Consider the following 18,740-nt stretch of genomic DNA (forward strand, 5'->3'; position numbering starts at 1 on the left):
ACAAATTCGCTTCTTACCTCCACAGTATCACCAATTAAAGGCACAATATCACCCAGTATAGGTTTAAAATTTTGTTGGTCATTGATAGTTAGTTCAGTCTGTGAGTCCGTTCCCTTGCCAACACTGGCCACTGTCTCATCTTGAGGATCCAAACGGGATGCTCTGAGCGCAGCAGACAACACCTCCACTTGTGCTGCAGCACATGAAAGAGAAATACGTGAGAGACTAAACTGCAATAAAACTTTTAGCAAGTCAACTTTTAGCAAAACAACTTTTAGACAGTGACTAATTCATTGAAAGACATTGGAGAAACTACAGGGGAGATACAAACCTAAGAACATTAACTGTTGGCAAATCCCAAACTGGGGACAATTTGAGTGTCACTCCACTCTTTGCCCAGGGTGCTCAACCAAACCACAGTATTTGTCCATAAAGTACAAAAAAACCAAACCAAACCAAAACCCCCATATCAACAGGAATAAGAGACTGTTGTTATGACAGGATCACTTCTTTAAGAATCTCAATACATCTTAATGATGCAAATACTTTCTGCGGCAGAACAGCATATGAACATTAATTTACAGACTGGGTCATTTGTGGGAGGTGGGAGTAAGAAGAAAGAAAGAAAGGAAAAGTAATTCAAATAAAGGCTGACAACATGTTTACTCATATAGAAAGGATTTAAGTTCCAAGAGATTGTGTCTCTTGATATATATGGTCACTAAATTCTTGTTCTTATAGCAACTCTAAAGCAAGATCTATACAGAAAGACATCAGTAACTCTTTTCTGGACAATATAGTTCAGCCTCCTAGCATCCATCAAATAAATAATGAAGGTCGTACTGTCTGATGTCCCCCTGTTCATCAGAAGAAAACATTAGCACTTCATGCTCTGTTATCCACTCTTTTGAAAAAGATACAGCACTTCTGAGACTGCCCTGCTTTATACCCCTCTACTTCACGACAATTTAAAAAAAGCTTTGTCAAGCAATGTTCCTCACATACAGCCTGACCCGAGCAGATCACAGGCAATCTTCGCTGCAAGCAATATAAAATTCAGTGCAGACTAATTTATCCTGACACTCTTCTTCTCCCCTTCTGTTCAAGAATGTAGGGAGGAATAATCTCCTTACTCACTAAATTTACCCAGGCACCCAGAAGTTCTGTACCTCACTCACAGAGTTCATCTTTTCCAAGCTTTCTCAAATGTTCACTGTGAAACTAAATGACAAACCATATGCTTGTTTTTAATCCCACATTGCCATACTAAACTATAGAATCTGAATTTCCCCCTCTATGTCTTATACAGAATCATGGAATCGATTGGTTTGGAAAAGACCTCCGAGATCATCGACTCCAACCCTTGGTCCAACTCCAGTCCATTTACTAGATCATGGCACTCAGTGCCACGGCCAATCTTAGTTTAAAAACCTCCAGGTTTGGTGAATCCACCACCTCTCTGGGCAGGCCATTCCAATGCCTGATTACTCTCTCTGTAAAGAATTTTTTTCTGATATCCAACTGAAATTTCCCCTGGCAGAGCTTAAGCCCGCACCCCCTTGTCCTATTGCTGAGTGCCTTGGAGAAGATACCAGCCCCCACCTGGCTAGAACTCCCCTTCAGGTAGAAAGGAAGAACTAAACAAAGAAAGTTGGACTCACTCATGGATAGAAGAAACAGATATGCAACACAACTGTTACAGAAGCAAAAATTATAATTCAGCACTGTCGTTGCAAGCAAAAGCTGGAAAACTCAATACAGGTTCACTGGTTTCTAGGTAGAGTCTGATGAGCAGAAGTAAAGATAATTCCTCACAACATGCAATTCTCACTCTCTAACTGCATCAAATTTCTGACAGAGTAACCCAAAGATATTCTTGCTGTATTCCTGTAATTCACCTCAACAGGAAAAAAACCACTGTTAAAAACCTACAAACACCATACTAATACTTCCACTATAAAACAGATTATGCTAAAATACAGTTTCAATATATTTCTAATATATAATTTCTATACAAATAATAATTTATATTTAATTTCTAAAAACGTCTATATAATGTCTATATAAATATATAAACATGTAATTTCTATATAAATATATAGAAATTAGGAATGTTACAATTTTTAAGGTTTATAAAAGCTTGCTGCAATCTCACTCTTCAAGAGTTACTTCATTGACAATAAATGTACATACTTTAAGGCCCATGAAAATAAAACAGATCAAGGTTATTAAATTTCTCCCAAACTTAAAATTTAAATAAATCACCCACAAAATCATAAAAAACAGGTGGTGATTTCAGAGCACCTGCTAGGGCAAGAAATGCCTGGCTCACTTCCAAATTATTCTCATTGAGAGAAATCAAACCAGAAAATAGTTCTAAAATAATTCAACTCTGCTGCACATTAAGGAGACATTTTTCTAGAAGACTTCTTTCATGAAGGACAATTTCATGAAAAATGTACACTCCTCTCATTTTCACTTAAAAGTCAAGAAAGCTTACTCTGACTGGGTAAATATACACTGCTTCAACACTGTGTATGTATTTACTGAAAAATCTACACAGAGCCCCAAGGATTACTTCTACTAACAAGAGTGAAGTCACAGCAGTAATAGGGAATTTTCCAAGACACAGTCCCCACTCATGCTCCACTGTCAGCCTGTACACCTGGACCACCCTTGTTTAGGGGCTTAACAGGATGGAGACCACACGTATTTTGATTTCCTCTGCCTGCCCTAGAATAAGTATGACACAAACATGCATTTCCTCAGCTTCCTGTCCATTTTACAATCCCAAGACGTGGGGATGAAGGACAGGAGAGGCCAAATTTCCAAAGTGCCTTTTTTCTTCTTTTCAGTGCTTATCCATAGGTCCTGTCACCAGGGGTGACTCCAGTGAATGACCTGAAGTCTAGTCAAAAAAAGAGCCAAGCATTGCTGCTGCTCTCCATCTTTCACAAAGATACTTCCTACAGATGTAAGACAGGGAGCAGTTTCCAGAAAATCATTAAAAGTATGTATGTGTATGTATGGCCAAACTTCGCAAACGAAGATTTGGGAAGGGCTCTCCCCAGGTGGGGGTGTGCCCTTCCAGCCTGCGCAGTGGATTTTTTAGGTGAGGCACAGCGTGCGCTGAACTGGCCCCACCGTTTAACTCCTCAGGTCCATCTGCCACGGCCGAGCGAGCTTGGACAGTGACAGTGAAGTCCTCAGGACTGTCACAGCACCCGGTACTAACCGGGGCTGACCCTGCTGAGCATCCGAGATGTGACGGGATGGGATGGCAGGGAGGCATTGAACTGCCAGGGGACGGTCCCACTGAGACTGGAACTCAGGTCCTTGGGATTCAGAGTCCAGAGTGCTCTCCATTACACCACGAGTACAAGTAAAGGATAAAGCTTCCCTCTCACACATGATAGAGAAAGGCCTCAGAGCTCTCAGGGAGCAAGGTCTGGACACGAAGACTGGAAGGGAGTCTGCAGGCTAACTAGCTTTCACAACTACCATCAGTAAAAACTGGAGTGTAAAGGTCAGTTTTGCACATACTTTATGTACTGCATTCCTCAGTTAAATTCATTGTTCACTGGATCTTAAGCCACCTACTAATTAACTCTTGCTTCAACTTTTGCTTCAGATGAGAAGTATTTTTAATAAGGAATTATTTACTCTTGGTTACTGTACCTCCATCCTAAAATAACTGGTACAACCTTAAGTTCATACCCACATTTTACCTGGTCTTATTAAATTTCCTGGTCCTCAGCAGTTTCTGCTCTGAATATGCTTTACTGTTTTCTGTTTCTCTTGATGTTTCATTACAGTACATTGTGTTTCATTTCTTTTTTCTTCCTTTCTTTCTTCTGAAGGATCTGCTTTCCTTACCCTCACTTCATACTCAGAAGCAAAAGCCAAGGGCTACACTAGTGGGTACAGAGATGCAATAATTGAAACGTAAAAACAAGGAGTTTCTTCTCCACTTCCTCCTCACCTACTGTTCCATTAACAACATATTTTAGACTTCTACTACAGGCAGCACTAGTCACCTAAATTATAAACACAGCTTTTATCAGGGAACTGGATCAATTCCCCAACATTTGGACTCATTTATCCCTATTAGGTCTCCATTTGGCAAGGCAGTCTGTAACTAACACAAGCCCCAGCAACCTGAAAGTCAGGCTTTCTCTCTCCCTCCAAATAACAGTAAGAAAAGCTGACATTACACGATTTAGCAGAACATAAGGAGATAAAATAAAATGAATAAACTGTCTCTGGAAAGAAAAATAAAGAAATAAAAACACAGGGAAAGAAAAGCAATCTCTGAAGAAAGACAGCAGCAGGTTCACAGAGCTGGAAAAAGGTGACCCGAATAAAGACCCTGTGATGACTTTAAACAGAGCTGGCATATTTCAAAGGAACGTGCAGGTTTCCATCTGTAAGTCTGAGACCTTCTGGATGTCTGGCCAGTGGCTTGGAAAGGTCCTGTTACCAGGAATTACTTTGCATAGGCTGTGTAGCTCTGCTAACACACAGCCTGTCTGTAAGAAGACAGGCTGTCTTTATCTTGGTTGCTGGCTGCTCAACCACCTGTTACTCAGATTTACCACTTTGGCAATAAACTCAATCTGAAAGGAAAGCCTCATGGAAAAGATTTTTGGGAGCCTGATTCAGTTATAGCAGTTCACCCTTTTTGTAGAATGAAATCAGGGGAAAAAATGTTCTTTGATGGTTACTGATCACTGTAAAAAATTGTATTTGCTAGAGACCTCATCAGTGTCCATGCCTTGCAGCAAGGATCTCAGGTTAGACATGGAAACTGCTCTGATGAGGTGCACTACAGAAACCCCCAAACAAACAACACCTCCCCTCAAAAAACACATCCCCACCAACAGCTCAATCTGTGCATATAAACAGTAACCCACTAGTGCTTGGCAGCCAAGACACTGGGAAGGCTGAAGCAGGAGCTGAACATGCTGCTCTCTGGGCTGCACAATGTGGCAGTGCCTTTCCTTGACGCTTCCCCTTGGCACTGAGGTGCTCCTTAGATCCAAACTGAGCTACTCTGCTCTCAATACTTCTGCTGTAACGATGCAAGCAGGTGAGGGGAGAAGCACCTCACACTACAACGCAGAAGGGTGAAGTGGATGTGAAATAGAGGAATGCTAAATACAGGAAAAAAGGAAATAGGAAGGGAAATACATAAGGAGGTAGGGGATAAGGGCACAAAGACACAGTAGTTGTTAAATATGAATATGCAGTGCAAAGCAGAGGGTGGGGTGGGAGGGGGTGGGGGGAGGCAACAACAAAAAGAAAGAAACAAAACCAAAAACCCACACCAAAAAACCCAAAGATGCCCAACAAACCCACACTTTTCTGACTCAGAAAGAATTACTGAGGGTTGAACTTCGGGACCAAATCTCCACACCTGCTTCAACTGTCAGGGACTGGCTCTGAAACCAACTAGCAAAAAGGAAATCATCAGCCTCCACCAACTGAACAAGGAAGAACACACCTTACTACCATCAGCAGCTATTCTGCAGAGTCAAATAATAAAAATTCAGTGTGATCTTAAGAAACTTCAAAAACACTGTGCCAGTGATCCTGGATAAGATGCATTAATTTTTTTCTTAAGTTTAGAAAATTATTCCCAACACCAAAACCAAACAAAACAACATGTTAAGAGAAGGCTGCTGAATTTGCAGTCAAACACAGAGAGGGCAAGGGACAGCCAGATTAAGATCACCTGAACAACTTAACCCTACTGACACATGCATAACATCACACACTATGCTCTCAATACCAAACTGAGCTCTTGCTAACTCATCCCCACTTCATCTTGTGATGCCTCCAGGATGCTTGGCCAATTTGCTATAGAAACCAGATGTGTGCCCATGGCAGCTCTCCTACAGCAGGCCTCTGCTCACCCACCAGAGAACACAGCATCTTCCATCCCTTGACAGCAATACAGACAGGAGCACAGCATGGAAGCAGGAGTCCAGGGCTTAGGTGAGAGCAAACCAATGAAGAAAGTGAGTGTAAGAAAAACGTTGTAGGTATTCAAAAGAAAAGAGAGAAGTTCCTAGCTTGCTCTGTCTTTGCTGTCAAGGATCAGCCCACTCACAGTACCAGACCCATAACACTGGCCAGCCTTGCAAGGAGCCAGAGGCACAGGCAGGGGCAGACCCTGTGGACCATTTGGGTCCACAAATGTTTGGCAAACACTTGTGAGCCATGTCCACTGGAAACAAAATTATCTGTGAAATTAGGTAGTGTCAAAACATTTATATTAAAATTAAGGCAACCTTTGGAACGAATATCTATACCCTCAGTAAGCAACAAAAATTCTAGATGGTTAAGATAGAAGCCTTAATTCCTGGTACTGCCATGAGCATGGAGGCAGTCAGGGCTCTGATCTTCAGAGAGGGTCTACCTCTTGCCTGTCACAACTTAAGAAGTGTAAGGTTCAAAGCAAAGGCATTAAGCCAATTACCCAAAGACGAAAGTCTGGATACCTACTACTTCTACATGTGCTTCTGTGTTTGAGACAAGCATACTAAATGAATACTATTTGCACGTGGTGCAAAATTAAAATGGCAACCTTAACAACTGTTGTTACAGGTATGTTGTTAAATTCCAGCTTCTCAAGTATTTAGACTGAATAATGAGAGCATGGACCAGAGAAAAAATAAGCACAAGGTTTAGAAGGAGTGTTTTCACTATACAACCTTGACCAAGTTAGAGGTAGTGAACAGAGTACAAAGGTGACTGAGTAATCAACACCATCCACTCTGACCTTTAATTAGAATAAAGGCACTGCTAACCCTAATTCTAATCTTTTCTAACCTGTGGTCACTAGAACACATGGTGTTGACATCCTACTAACAGTTTTCTTCTGCTGAAATGCACAAACTTGTGTTAACAACTGCACAGAAAACCTCCTGACACCCAGTCAAAAGAACTACAAACAAACAGTCCTAAAACCTGCTCTGAAACTAGAGTTGAACACACACAAGAGAAACAACCTCATAGCACAGGGCAATTCTGGATATACAAACATATGTATGCTTACATAAATCTTCTTACATAAATCAGTGTGTTTAAGATACATTCTGTAACTAGACAGAATGAAGTTTTACAAAGTAAACCTCAACAGTAGTGTGAGCTTTAGCAGGCAGCTTCAGAGATGGGTTATGTGAGGAACGAGATAATTAGCTAGGCTGAAATTTTTTTCTTACCTCTTTCCTTAGAGTGCCCAAAGCACTCCTGAAGCAACAATATTTGCTGACTTAGAATAGATTAAATAGAAGCAGCCCAAAAAGGATTTAAGAAAAGTTATTAGCATATCAACCTACTAACAATAAAAAGATGCCGAAAGCATTACTAGTTTATTCAAAAATCTTTTTCCCCAACTCGTCCCTCCTTTTCCTTCCTATTTTTTCTGGTATAGAAACGTGCTTCTCCCTAGAGATTCTCCAGCTCCAGAATAACAAGGCTTCTTCCTTAGTGGTACCTCTGGACTTTCTGACTGTGATGATCATGCTTGAAGTGCCTTACAATTTAATCAGCATATGAATACCCGGAGAAACAGATTTCTAGTAAGTATGTGTAAAAGACCCAAGTCCTTTTAGCTCAGGATGTGTCTCTGAGGTGCTGCTCCACCAGCCTGTCATACTTATGAAACCCTTCTCCATCTTACAAGAGCTTTAAAATGGAGGACGTGTGGTCACTTCAAGAATTCAGCATGGATGAATTATCAGTCTGATCCAACAAACTTGTCGCATTAAAGTTGACAGCATGAGACTGCAATAATAAAGCCCTTGCAGAAAAAAATGGAGAACACTAATTCATCAAAAATAAAATGGATAGTGCATAAAAAGAAAACCATTAATCACACTGATAATTTAAAAAAACCCTCTTAATCTGCCTTTATTTTTCATGTGTGCTAATTAGAAATAAACTTGCTATCAACAGCTTATGTCTTTGAACCATCTATTTGATTATATTGTCAAAACAGGCATCAGAAGTTCATACTGCTAACTACACGTGCATTCAGTTTACAGAAGCAATCATACTCCTTTTAAACATCTTTGCAAGTTCCCTATTAGTTCACTATCAGTTTTCACAACTGATTTCATATCCATTTTCCTCAACCTCTTTAAGGACCAGCAGAAAAGAGTACTTTTGATTAAAGCCCCAATAAAGCAACATATGCGTTTCTCCAAACACTAAAAATGCTTCAGTATATCTTTACCATACCTTTAACATCTGGATCATCTATATGGGGTTCCAAATTTTCTATCATTTCTTCTAATTCTTTCCTTGTTGCCATAGGAATGCTTGGAGATACTGGCATAGTGAGTTCTTGAATTTCTCTATCGAGTTTTATATCAGAAGTCTGCTGAAGCTCAAAGTCAATATCTATTTCAGGAAGTGGAGTCCTCCAGAAATGGAAAGAGTTGTACAATTCCTGTTCTGAAAGAGAGGTTTCCTGTGAACTCAGCCCAGCCCCCCGCAGACCTGCTGGACAGCAGCGAGAGCTTTGCTCATTCTCATCCGCCATTTCCCCACAAGATTCTGAAGACAAAGTGCAATGGAAGGATGACTCAGTCTGGAAATCATTTTCCCTCTGGGAGTTATTTAACACTGTATTTTGATCTTCCATGGCATTTTCAAGTTTTGTTGCTAGATCATCACTATCAGCATGTGAAGACAGATCCTCTGTCCTGTTGTGCTCCTCCTCTGTTGTGACATCTTCTGTGGTCCTGACTAGTTCACTGTGGAGTGCCAAAGCAAATAAAAAATTTAAAAACCAAAATAAAGTTGTTGAAAACAGATGCTCTTGAAAACTCAAGCACATGCTATCAATTTGTTATTTATCAAAGCATATTTACTTACACTATAACAAAAAAAAATCATAGAATCACAGAATGGTCAAGGTTGGAAGGGCCAACACCCCTGTTCAAGCAAGGACACCCAGAACCCAGGACTGTGCCCAGACAGCTTTTGAGTATTTCAGGGGATGGATACTCCACAGCCTCAGTGGACAACCTGTGCCAGTGCTTGGTCATCCTCACAGTAAAAGAAGTATTTCCTGATGTTCAGAGGGAACCTCCAGTGTTTCAGGTTGTGGCCATTGCCTCTGACCATGTCACTGGGCACCACTGAAAGGAGCCTGGCTCTGTCCTCTTTGCACCATCCCTTCAGGTATTTATGGATATTGGCAAGATCCCACTGACCTCTCTCTTCTCCAGGCTGAAGTTCCAGCTCTCTCAGCCTTTCCTCACTGGAGAGATGCTCCAGTCCATCACCTTGTGGCCTTCCACTGCACTCTCACTCTCTCCAGTAGGTCCATGTTTCCCTTTGGATGGCAGCATCACCCTCTAGTGAACCAGCCACTCCTCCCAGATTTGTGTCATCAGCAGACCTGCTGTACCTGCTGCTCCACCACCCAGACAGGACCAGACCCCATACTGACCCTTGAGGTACATGACCACTTATTGCCCCTCTGATCAGTGCCCCGTGGGCCCAGCCATTCCAGCAGCCACCAATCCACCTCACTGCCTGCTCATCCAGCCCAAACTTCATCAGTCTCCCTATGAGGATCTCACAGGAGAACATGCCACAAGCTGTGCAGAAATCCAGGTAGACAGTATACACTGCTCCCTCTTGTCTATCACGTCAGTCATTTCGCCACAGAAGGTATCCTAACTTACTGAATAGTCATGTATTTTCAGTAAATAACTGAAAATTTTGGTCTACTAAGACAAGATCATCCAGATCTTTCCATTCACCAAGATACTGGATTTATTCAGGAATGTTTATTTTCTTAACTTCCACTTTATACAGAATTAAAACAAGGAGAAAAAATAATTTGCATATTTTGCAAATTTACCTATTTTCCTGTGCAGAACCAGAATCCTCTGGGTTTTTACCATCTTCTTCTTTGAAGAACTGGCCACTGCTGGATGGATTGGCAAAAGTTGATATGAAAGGACCCAGAGACTGAAAAGCTGCTTGGCGGACCTAGTGGAAAAGGTCCAAGGTGAGAAAGAAGTTATATATACAAATCTTGCTGTGCTATGGAACACAAATTGCCTGCTACTAGGAACTGGAGGGGTCATAAGCACACTAAAGAAAGCAAGAGCAGAGGCTCTTGACTGGAAAGATTCAGCCAGCTGTATACATAAAGTGTCAAGTTAAAAAAAAAGAAAGTTAAGAAAAAGGAAAAAGCAGGGTAAAACCAGTTAAATCACAGGTAACCAAGCTGACAGGCCTATTCCTCACAACCAGAGAAATCAGAACCTGTTTAGATAGTAGAATCAGGTATATTTGAAAGCTCAGCTGAGAATTTTAACGTTTGAGAGGAAAACCTCACATCCAGTGAACAGATATTTCACTTCCAGAAGTCTGACTGATAAGCTCCGGGTTTCTTTCCCTTTCCTATTTGGCTATGTTGTTCCTTTGTTCCTTTTTTTCCCTACTATTTCTTCTCCCCTTCTCAACAATTCTCTGTCTCAATTTTTTTTTGTTATTCATTTAATTCTGTTGGGCTACAACTTGCATGACTTTCCAAGACCCAAGAGCTCATATTTCAGGGCAGAAGATCCTTGGCACTCGGAAGCAATCTGCTTAATAACAAACTTAAGGTTTAAGAGAGATTTTCAAGATGACAAATAAATAAATAAAAACCCCTAACTAAACAAAACAACAACAACAACAAAGCCCCACAAAAGAAACAATGAAGAATAAAATAATAAAACCCTCAAACAACACCACCCAGAACACCCATAAACCCCGAAACCAAACAAAACCAACAACAAACTCCACCACCCCACTCCCCCCAAAAAGGACATGGTGGTAGGGAACCTGAAGAAATACAAATAAATCACATTAATTCCCACTTTTGTTAATGATTCTCGGCAATGTTAAGTCACAGGCAGTTCTGTAGCTAAAAAAATCTATCCCACTGACACAGTTTTTCTTAATGCTGCAGTGAAAATGTGAGGGACTCCACACCCATTGACAGACTAAGCAGAACAATTTTGCTCAAGGTGTGTGAAAACAGGTTATCCACACCTATGAGAAGTTTTTCATTGGGGTAAAGCCCTTTGAAAATGACAGCTATTCAAGAAATAAAAAGCAATTCTTACCCATCGCGAAGGATCACTAATCAAATTAATAAAAAGGGTTGACAATTTTGTCCTCCGGACTTCCTGTGATGTTGCACAAGAAACTGCCATGAAGCATTCAGCACAGGCTTTCCTAACTCCCCACACATTATCAGAGCAGAGCTGGAAAAACCTCGGCAGCTGTTAGGAACATAGTGAGTGATATGGCAAGTCTTATTAGGCAGCACTTGTTTCAAGGCAAGTTCTTTTTTTAACATTCATTTCCTTCATCTGGTTCTCCACCCTCATACTCAGATGCCTTAGTTTAACATTTCCAAGACAAAAAACATATGTTCAGTACCAAACCCCATCTAATCAGCTGTCTTCATGTTACTTATGGACACAGATAAGGAAAATTCACCTGTCTGGAGAACAGCAAGAAAGTACTAATGTTTTAACCTGTATTATACCCCAAAAAACCCCACCAGAAAAAAATCAACTCCAAAAACATCCACAAGCCCAGCAAACCCATCATAAGACAAAACTTCATGTCTGCAGCATTTTCTTAAAGCTGGAACAAGAAAAATAAAGAACATCTGGTGTATTATCAGGAAAAAATTCTTCACTGTGAGGGTGGTGAGACACTGGAACAGGTTTGCCCAGGCAGGTTGTGGATGCCCCGTCCCTGGCAGTGATCATGGCCAGGTAGGATAAGGACTTGAGCAACCTGGTCTAGTGGGAGGTGTCCCTGTCCACAGCAGGGGAGCTTCAGACTAGGTGGTCTTTAAGATCCCTTCCAGTCCTTAACATGGTTTGACTCTATGATCAACATTTCGCCTATCAGAGACAACTGCAGATTTTTTGTAAGATTCTTACTGAAATGCAAAGGAATATCATCTTCAGAAAGAAAAACCTTTCTTTGCCACCTAAACTTATCATTGCTAGATTTTCATCAATTTCTGCCACCATCTACCCTACAAAGCAGGACCTGAACTGCAAAGAGGAACAGGGGAACAAGAGAAACACTGCACCTGATGAGAGAGAAAACATGTTTGAACAGAGCAGTGGTTTTACTAATAAAACAAGCATTTTTAAGTTGCTCAGATGCTGGGGTTTTTTGGAAACAGGAATGGTAAGGGTGGACAGAGTGCAGGTGAGGCACAGACATGCAGGTCTATCCCATGGCTTCCTTGGCTTGGAACAGGGACAGTGGAAAAATGCAAGTAATATAATGGGTGTTGCTACAGCTTTGTTGGCAATTATTGATGTTCAGCTGTTCCTACCCTCTGCATCAAAGCTTTCTGGACTTTGCCTCCAATTAAAAAAAAAAAAAAAAGCAGAGCATTTAGCTTTTTACACCCCTCCTTTATCCAAAAAGAGCAGAAAATGGCTTTTTCTGTTATGGAAAGAGAACCTCAGCTGTCCTGCCACACGTTATTGCTTTAAAATGAAACGACCAACACTTTTTTATTTCATAGTCCAGTTGTACCCTCTACAAAGTTTTAATCCAAATTCATTACACTAATCACTAAAAGGGCAGTTGTGTGAGAGAATTCAATTTCCATCCCAAATCAAGCAGCATATGTGATGCAAATCCACATGGCTAAATTTCATTGCCGAGTGGGCTGAATCTCTTAGTACTGAGGAAAAAAAGCAGCAAATGCTGCAGGAACATAAGAAATGCCCTGAGGGTCACAGTAGGCCTACCTGTCCCAATAGCAACAACTGCAAAACGCTGCAATGTCCTGTTGCAGTTATGCCTGCATTTACACTCTCCATCTAAGACCTTTGCTAATTCAGGGCAGTGACTTACCAGCCTCTTCTGGCCCTCAACAAGCTCACTGTCCATATCTCCAAGAGGAGAAAGCCTGAACAAGGATCCCAGTGACTGCCAAGATGGTTTCTGCTCCCCAGCCCTGTGATGTCTACAAACCTAGCAACGTCCAGCTCCTTGGACCCACCAGGGGAAGGGGGGGGGCACTGTTAAGGATCTTCTCACCACTCCATCCAGTTCCCTGCTTCTGCATTTTGAATCTCTCTCTCTTCCCTTTATTTCAATTGTTTTTGCCCAGATTCATTTATTTCCTTTACCTTTCTTTCTCTTCCCCGCCTTTCCAGGAAGGCAAGTGATGTTTTGTTTGAGGCAGGAAAACAGACTTGAAAAGATTAAATCCACGAACAGCCGCATTCAGTGATGTCATTTAAAGAGACCACATAAGCATCACCACTCCCAGTAATTTATACTCCCTGCCACACTTCCCCTGCAGCTGTCATCTCTCATGGCATTTATGGACATTAGAAGACATATATTCCTACCTACTTCTTGCCTAATGTATTTCTGAAGTTGCAAATACTCTGCCTCCACAGCTATTTTCCCTACTAAGGAAATGTAGTAGTTGTCTAATCATTTTAGTTGCCTTTTTTCTGTACCTTGTCCAGCTCCACTACTGGATTGCATCAAAAGGAAAAACCCTTTAAGAAATGGCTTACCAGCATTTCTTCAGTGGCTTGCTGTCCAACCACACTGCAGATGTCTCCAAAATTGGCTGCACACACCTTGTAGTCAAAATGCAAGAAATAACAACTAGGACCATAGTTTTAATACAGCAAAATCAAAGCAGCCAAAACCAAACAATTTTTAAAACCATAAAAACATGTTTTGTAAACTCATTATCAGCTACTTTTCCATTCCATCACATCCCATGGTTTAACAAAAATTATCTTTTTTCCCCCAAGATTAATCAGCCATTTTTAATCAGAGAAGAACCCCAGAACTTAAACAAAAAGGAAGGAGGATAAAATGCATTTAAAGTGACGTTAAACTAAAGAACACAAGCAGAAGCAGTTATCATGGGAAACAAGCTATTCAGTGGCAGGGTGAGACCAAAACGCAGCCTCAGCACCGAAATACCATGATGGGATACTGGTTTCCTTTGTCTTGATGAGCACCTTTAGTTCCATCCGTGCACAGATGTCTGGTGCTGTGTCAGTCATAGCTGGTTCACATTTTTGTGGCTACCAACACAATCATAAGGACAAAGGCCAACCACACTGCAGATATCTATAGCCTAAGGTCAAGCTGATTCTTTCTCTGTTTCTAATAATAAAACCATCAGTGTCCAGTATAAAAATCTGTGGAAATGCAAGCTACAAAGAAACTCCCATAGCTTTCACTTAATACATGTCACAGGTGAGATCTAGAGCAGGAAAGTCAGTTAGCTGCACTCAAGTTCCAAGCGCATGACACTCATTTCACAGATAATGCAGACGAGGTGCTCACAGTTCATACCTTACGAACATGAAACATTCTGCAGTCACAGCACATCTCGCAAAACCGAGGAAGAACAAGTCTTTCCGTGATGTCCTTTCCCACCATGGAGGCCATTTTGCACATAATCTAATGACAAGGCAGACACCAGTCAGGGATGCTCACACAACACACAGTTCTGTGTCAGTTAAGCAGAGGTTTATTACCTTTACTTTTCATTGTGATGCACATAATTTCCTTGAAAACTGCAAAAATTATCAAAAACAAGCCCCCATGTTTTGAATTGAAAAGGTCTGGTCACTGCTGCAAAAAGCTGGGGTTTCCCCCCACTCCCCTGTCATGATGTAACACAGCTGCAGAAAACACTGGTCTTTCACTAAACTAAACCAAATTCCCAGTTAATGTAGATAACTGGACTCTCAGAATTTACTCTCATATCTTACCAAATAGACTTAAAAAATAAAAAAAAAAACAAAAAAACTCGACAAGATTCTTTTACTAGTGCAATACTTTAAAAATACATACATATCTACGATTAACAGAAAATTGACAATTAATATGCTTAAGAGACTTCTAACTTCTCTATCATTAAAAATTTAACTACAACACTCCACATTGCCCATATCCAACTCCCTAACATAAAATTCCTGAAAAGATATCATTAAAAAAAAATCTCTTCCCCTCTAACTGTTTTTTTATTCTGATTTGCAGTAAAACTTTTTTTTAAAAGGTAAAATATTTATTTTTAAATTTCCTAATCATGTCAGCGGAACTATTTAAATTCAGTCTCCTACAATACAAGTGATTGCTTTTCTAACCTCTAGGGGGCTGATGAGCTACTGAAATTTTTGTAAAGTTCCATCTTCAAACCCATGAAAACAGGTAAAACTGCTCTGCTTACAAATACATACGGGAATAAAGTGCAAGTCTCATCAAGAAGCACTAGAAATTTGGTGTCAAATGCAACAGAGCTGGGGCTTGGTTATTGTTTGAGTCCAATCACATTAGGAAAATAAAACATTAAATGAGGTCTCTCTCAAGCGGAAAAGGAAAAACTTCACCAGCAAAAAGTATCAACATAAATTGGAAAAATTCAAGGGAAACATAAGGGCATACATCTTCTGCCACTTCTCTTTTATAAATTAACTAATCTGATTACTATTTTAATTCCACACATAAATTTTAATTATTAAGGTTGTGTTTAATGCAAAAAGAAAACCACCAACCAACCATGAGTTAATCAACTCAGATTCTTATTATTTGGTTCAATAAAACAAAACTAAATCAATAAAGAGAACAGACATACAGCAAAGACCAACAGAACTGAGGCATTAAAGCTTTTCTACTGATGGAAATTTTCCACATAGGCAATTTAAACTTCCATAAAACAAGCAGACAAACCTGTAAAAAAACTAAAAAGCCAACACAGCAGATGCTTTAGGAGTCAATAAAATTAATCCCCCTGTGCTGTCTTGTCCAGCTGGGTTCTGTTCTTTACAGCGCATTCAAGCTCTTGAATTTAGATCTAAACTTGACCAGAGTGTAACACAGCATAGGGCAAGTTACAGATTTGTTATGGAGAGGAATATAATTTTTTCTCTTTAATAATGGATGTGCAGCTTGGAAACACACCACTATCACTGCAATACCAAGCATTCAGACAAACTTCAGACACTGATTTGGTACTTACAGCCACAGCTTCCGTCTTCACATCATCGTTGCTGTCTGGAGCTGTCAAATCTATCAGAACAGGACACACTTTGGTCTCCACATCGTATCTCTCTATGAGTTCTTGCTCCAACAGAACCAACAATGCTGCCTGGCTTGTTTTTCTTACCTATCATAAAAGGAGAAAAACTGAAACAAGGAATTCAAAGAGCGGTTTTTTGTTTAAATGTGTCCTCTATTTTTTGGAAGCTGTACCTACACACTGACACACACCCATACTAATGGCACACAGTGAGAGGACAAGTGTTCCACAGGCACTTTGCTAACACTTCACGTTTGAAACAAACTGTGCTTGAACCCAAGAACACCTGCATATTGCAAACTAAGGCAATGCTATCCTAAGCATCCACCTCCATACTTTCCAAAACACAGAACAACAAAGTCAGTAAGAGCAGTCGTGGCAAAGCTCATGCAACACATTAAGAAAAGCAGCACAACTAATTGGGGGTAACAAAGTTCTAAGGAATGTGAATTTTACTAAACGAATCCTCTTTATCTGAGACTAACAAGCCTTGCTGGCAAGGAATAACTGCATTTATTTCTAACACATTTTAAATTCTGAGACACAATTTTGCTTAGTCCTATTTTAAAAAAAATTGTACAAAAAAAAGATACCCATTAATGACTGACTTCATAGCTGGCTATCCCCTGCCTCTCAAAGAGCAACTTCATCAGAAGAGAGAGTATTACATACAGCAAGAGACTACATATACTGCAATACAGGGATTTTGAAAACACCACTGAGCAATTTGTTTCAGTAACCAAATGAACTATGGAGTATCAAGAGGTTAAGACAGTGAAAAGAATCTCTCTACCAAGAGAACATCAAGCAGAAGTATGGTTGCTGCATTAGACATAAATTAGCAGAATACTGAAACTAATGCATCAACTAGCATTAGTCTTAAATGACTGTGGAAGCCTTAATAAAGCTTTGGGAAAGCTAACTCATACATGAATGAAGACAAACAAACCACACAACTTCAATCCAAAACCTTCATCAGACTGATGTACAAAGAACTGGACATGAAGGTACAAGTATTACACACTTCTACGATGCTAAATTTAAATAATTTGGCATCACACCAGCTATTCAACTAGCTAGTAAACTACTGGTGGAAGACACTCACCTGGTTATTCTGGTCTGCAAGGTATCGCACCACAATAGGTAGTAAGTATTTGGAAAAAGCATATGGGATTGAAGGTCTGTTTTCTTGACAGAACATAGCAATATGAGGCACCTGCTCCATCAGTTCTGCCCGCACTGTTGGCTCTGTCAGGATCAAAATAAAACCGAAGAGGATACAATAAATGTTTACAAGCATACTCTCAATACTGCCAGAATAAGCTTTTCACAGTCCTGTACATATGAATTATGTTCTCAAGTGCTCGTGACAGTGTTTATGTCAAGCTTCATTTTGACAATCACCATCTTTTTGCAAAACCAGGTAAAACTGCACTGTGCACTGTCCCCTACTCTCAGTAAAAGTACAAGAGATACAAGAGATCAAGCCATCAAACATTACAAGTATCAGAATCTGTCTGAACGCCTTACAAGCATCACCTGCTTCACAGAAACCTGGAAAACAAAGTCAACCCACAACTGGTACCACTATGAGAAGAAATGAACTGAGGGGGACTCTGGGCCACAGTTGCCCAGGTAGGAAAGATCCCACTGATCAGGACAATAAGCCACGACCACCAATGCTGCTTTTCATCCTTTGTTTTTTAAGGCTACTGATGTTTTTCTCAGATGGAAAAGGTCCATCTTTCAGGTATGTTTTTCACCAAAGCTGCTGACTATTTGAAAAGTATTTCATTCAATTTTTAAATTCAGGAAATGGTGCACTGCTTGAATGAATCCTAATCCCCACAGAACAAGCAGATATATTTGGGGGATGAGAGGAGAAGCATGAGAAGAAATACAAGTGTGGAATAAATTCCAACTACTAAAAGACCAGATTCAATTTAAGAAGTAGGACATTATTACATGCCTGACAGCCCACTTGCCCAAAGGAGTACAAAAAATAATTCTGAACTAAGCACTTCTGCCCTTTCAGAATTTGCTGACATCTGTGGTTACAATTAGGGAACTGATTACCTATAAAAGTACATAATAAAACACACCAATTACTCTCAAGGTACACTAATTTGATTTACAATTTTTTAAATAATAGGATGTATATTGTTCACAGGATACATATGCCTTAATGAATTTTTACCTATAAACTGTTAGGGTCAAATTTAATGGTATGAAAAGAATAATCTTCCTTGGAATATTAGTTATTTATAAGATATATTAAAAGCACAACCTTTTATTAAAAAGAATCATTTAACTTGCATTTGCATTTTACATGGCCATTGTGTGCAGCACTTGGCTGTTCTGGACACTGATAACAAGTGTAAACTCAAGCCTAAATAAAACATAGCAAAGACAAAGCAAGCACCACACAGTCTTTTCTTCACTGAACACAAAGAGAACAGATCACAGATCACAACGTAATCTAATGCCTATGGTCTCCATGTCTTTCACTATAGATTTAAATTACTTTTCCCATAGAAAAACATACCAAAATCATAGTTACAGATTGGTTTGGGTTGGAAGGAACCTTAAAGACCATCTAGCTCCAGTTACCTGCCATGGGCAG

The 18,740-nt window shown here is 40.1% G+C and overlaps 1 protein-coding gene across 9 annotated transcripts in view; it reads right to left on the minus strand.

Annotated features, from left to right (window-relative positions):
• Positions 1 to 18,740, minus strand: part of PPP4R1 (protein phosphatase 4 regulatory subunit 1) — a 69,192-nt gene that overhangs the window by 13,958 nt on the left and 36,494 nt on the right. For all 9 annotated transcript variants that reach the window (XM_071554822.1, XM_071554823.1, XM_071554819.1 and 6 more), the window contains 8 exons: positions 17,223 to 17,365; positions 16,058 to 16,204; positions 14,389 to 14,496; positions 13,590 to 13,655; positions 11,142 to 11,300; positions 9,884 to 10,014; positions 8,248 to 8,765; positions 18 to 193 (listed from right to left, as the gene is read on the minus strand). In XM_071554822.1, the coding sequence (XP_071410923.1) occupies positions 18 to 193; positions 8,248 to 8,765; positions 9,884 to 10,014; positions 11,142 to 11,300; positions 13,590 to 13,655; positions 14,389 to 14,496; positions 16,058 to 16,204; positions 17,223 to 17,365 (1,448 nt within the window). The remainder of the gene's footprint in view (positions 1 to 17; positions 194 to 8,247; positions 8,766 to 9,883; positions 10,015 to 11,141; positions 11,301 to 13,589; positions 13,656 to 14,388; positions 14,497 to 16,057; positions 16,205 to 17,222; positions 17,366 to 18,740) is intronic.

This window comes from Pithys albifrons, chromosome 4 (genome assembly GCF_047495875.1).
Source record: "Pithys albifrons albifrons isolate INPA30051 chromosome 4, PitAlb_v1, whole genome shotgun sequence".
Classification (NCBI taxonomy): domain Eukaryota; kingdom Metazoa; phylum Chordata; class Aves; order Passeriformes; family Thamnophilidae; genus Pithys; species Pithys albifrons.